Source organism: Gymnoscopelus braueri, assembly GCF_963280865.1.
Source record: "Gymnoscopelus braueri genome assembly, chromosome: 11".
Classification (NCBI taxonomy): domain Eukaryota; kingdom Metazoa; phylum Chordata; class Actinopteri; order Myctophiformes; family Myctophidae; genus Gymnoscopelus; species Gymnoscopelus braueri.
This window is the reverse complement of record NC_137613.1, coordinates 31481450-31481882: the sequence shown is the minus strand read 5'-3', so window position 1 is coordinate 31481882 and position 433 is coordinate 31481450. Positions and strand designations below refer to the sequence as shown.

The following is a 433-nucleotide window of genomic DNA, read 5'->3' as shown; positions in this document are numbered from 1 at the left end:
ATGTTGAAATGGGCCATTCTGTATAATGAGTCCTTTTACATTTGGTACTATATACTGTATATAAAATGTATTTATTATTTATTTTGATGCCACTTCTGTACCTTTCTCCTGTAAAATTTTGAATTAAAGATTATTTATTTGTAACAGAATATTTCTACATTGTTGTATTGCTACTTTTTGTTCAAGTAAAACATCCGAGTACTTCTCCCACCATTGCAGTTCCTACCTTGGGGTCTTCCTCATAATAGTACTGCTGGGTGGAGAACCACCGTCCCGCCAGGTGGTCCCCGACAGTGTGGGCCAGGGCCGAGTAGTAGTCCCTGGGGGTCGCCACGTTCCTGTCCTTCACCAGGGTTAAGTGGAGGTGCCGGTTGAAGCTCTTCTTGATCTCAGAGACATCTCTGTTCTCCTGGTCACTCAGAGGCACTTCCAT

The 433-nt window shown here is 43.0% G+C and overlaps 1 protein-coding gene across 1 annotated transcript in view; it reads right to left on the bottom strand.

Moving 5' to 3' along the window:
• The window catches only part of LOC308095582 (glycogen phosphorylase, muscle form-like), a gene marked incomplete at both ends in the record, with an annotated part of 16309 nt that extends 15876 nt beyond the window's left edge, over positions 1 to 433 (bottom strand). The window contains one exon of the mRNA XM_080442633.1: positions 227 to 433. Coding sequence (XP_080298759.1) covers positions 227 to 433 — 207 coding nt within the window. The remainder of the gene's footprint in view (positions 1 to 226) is intronic.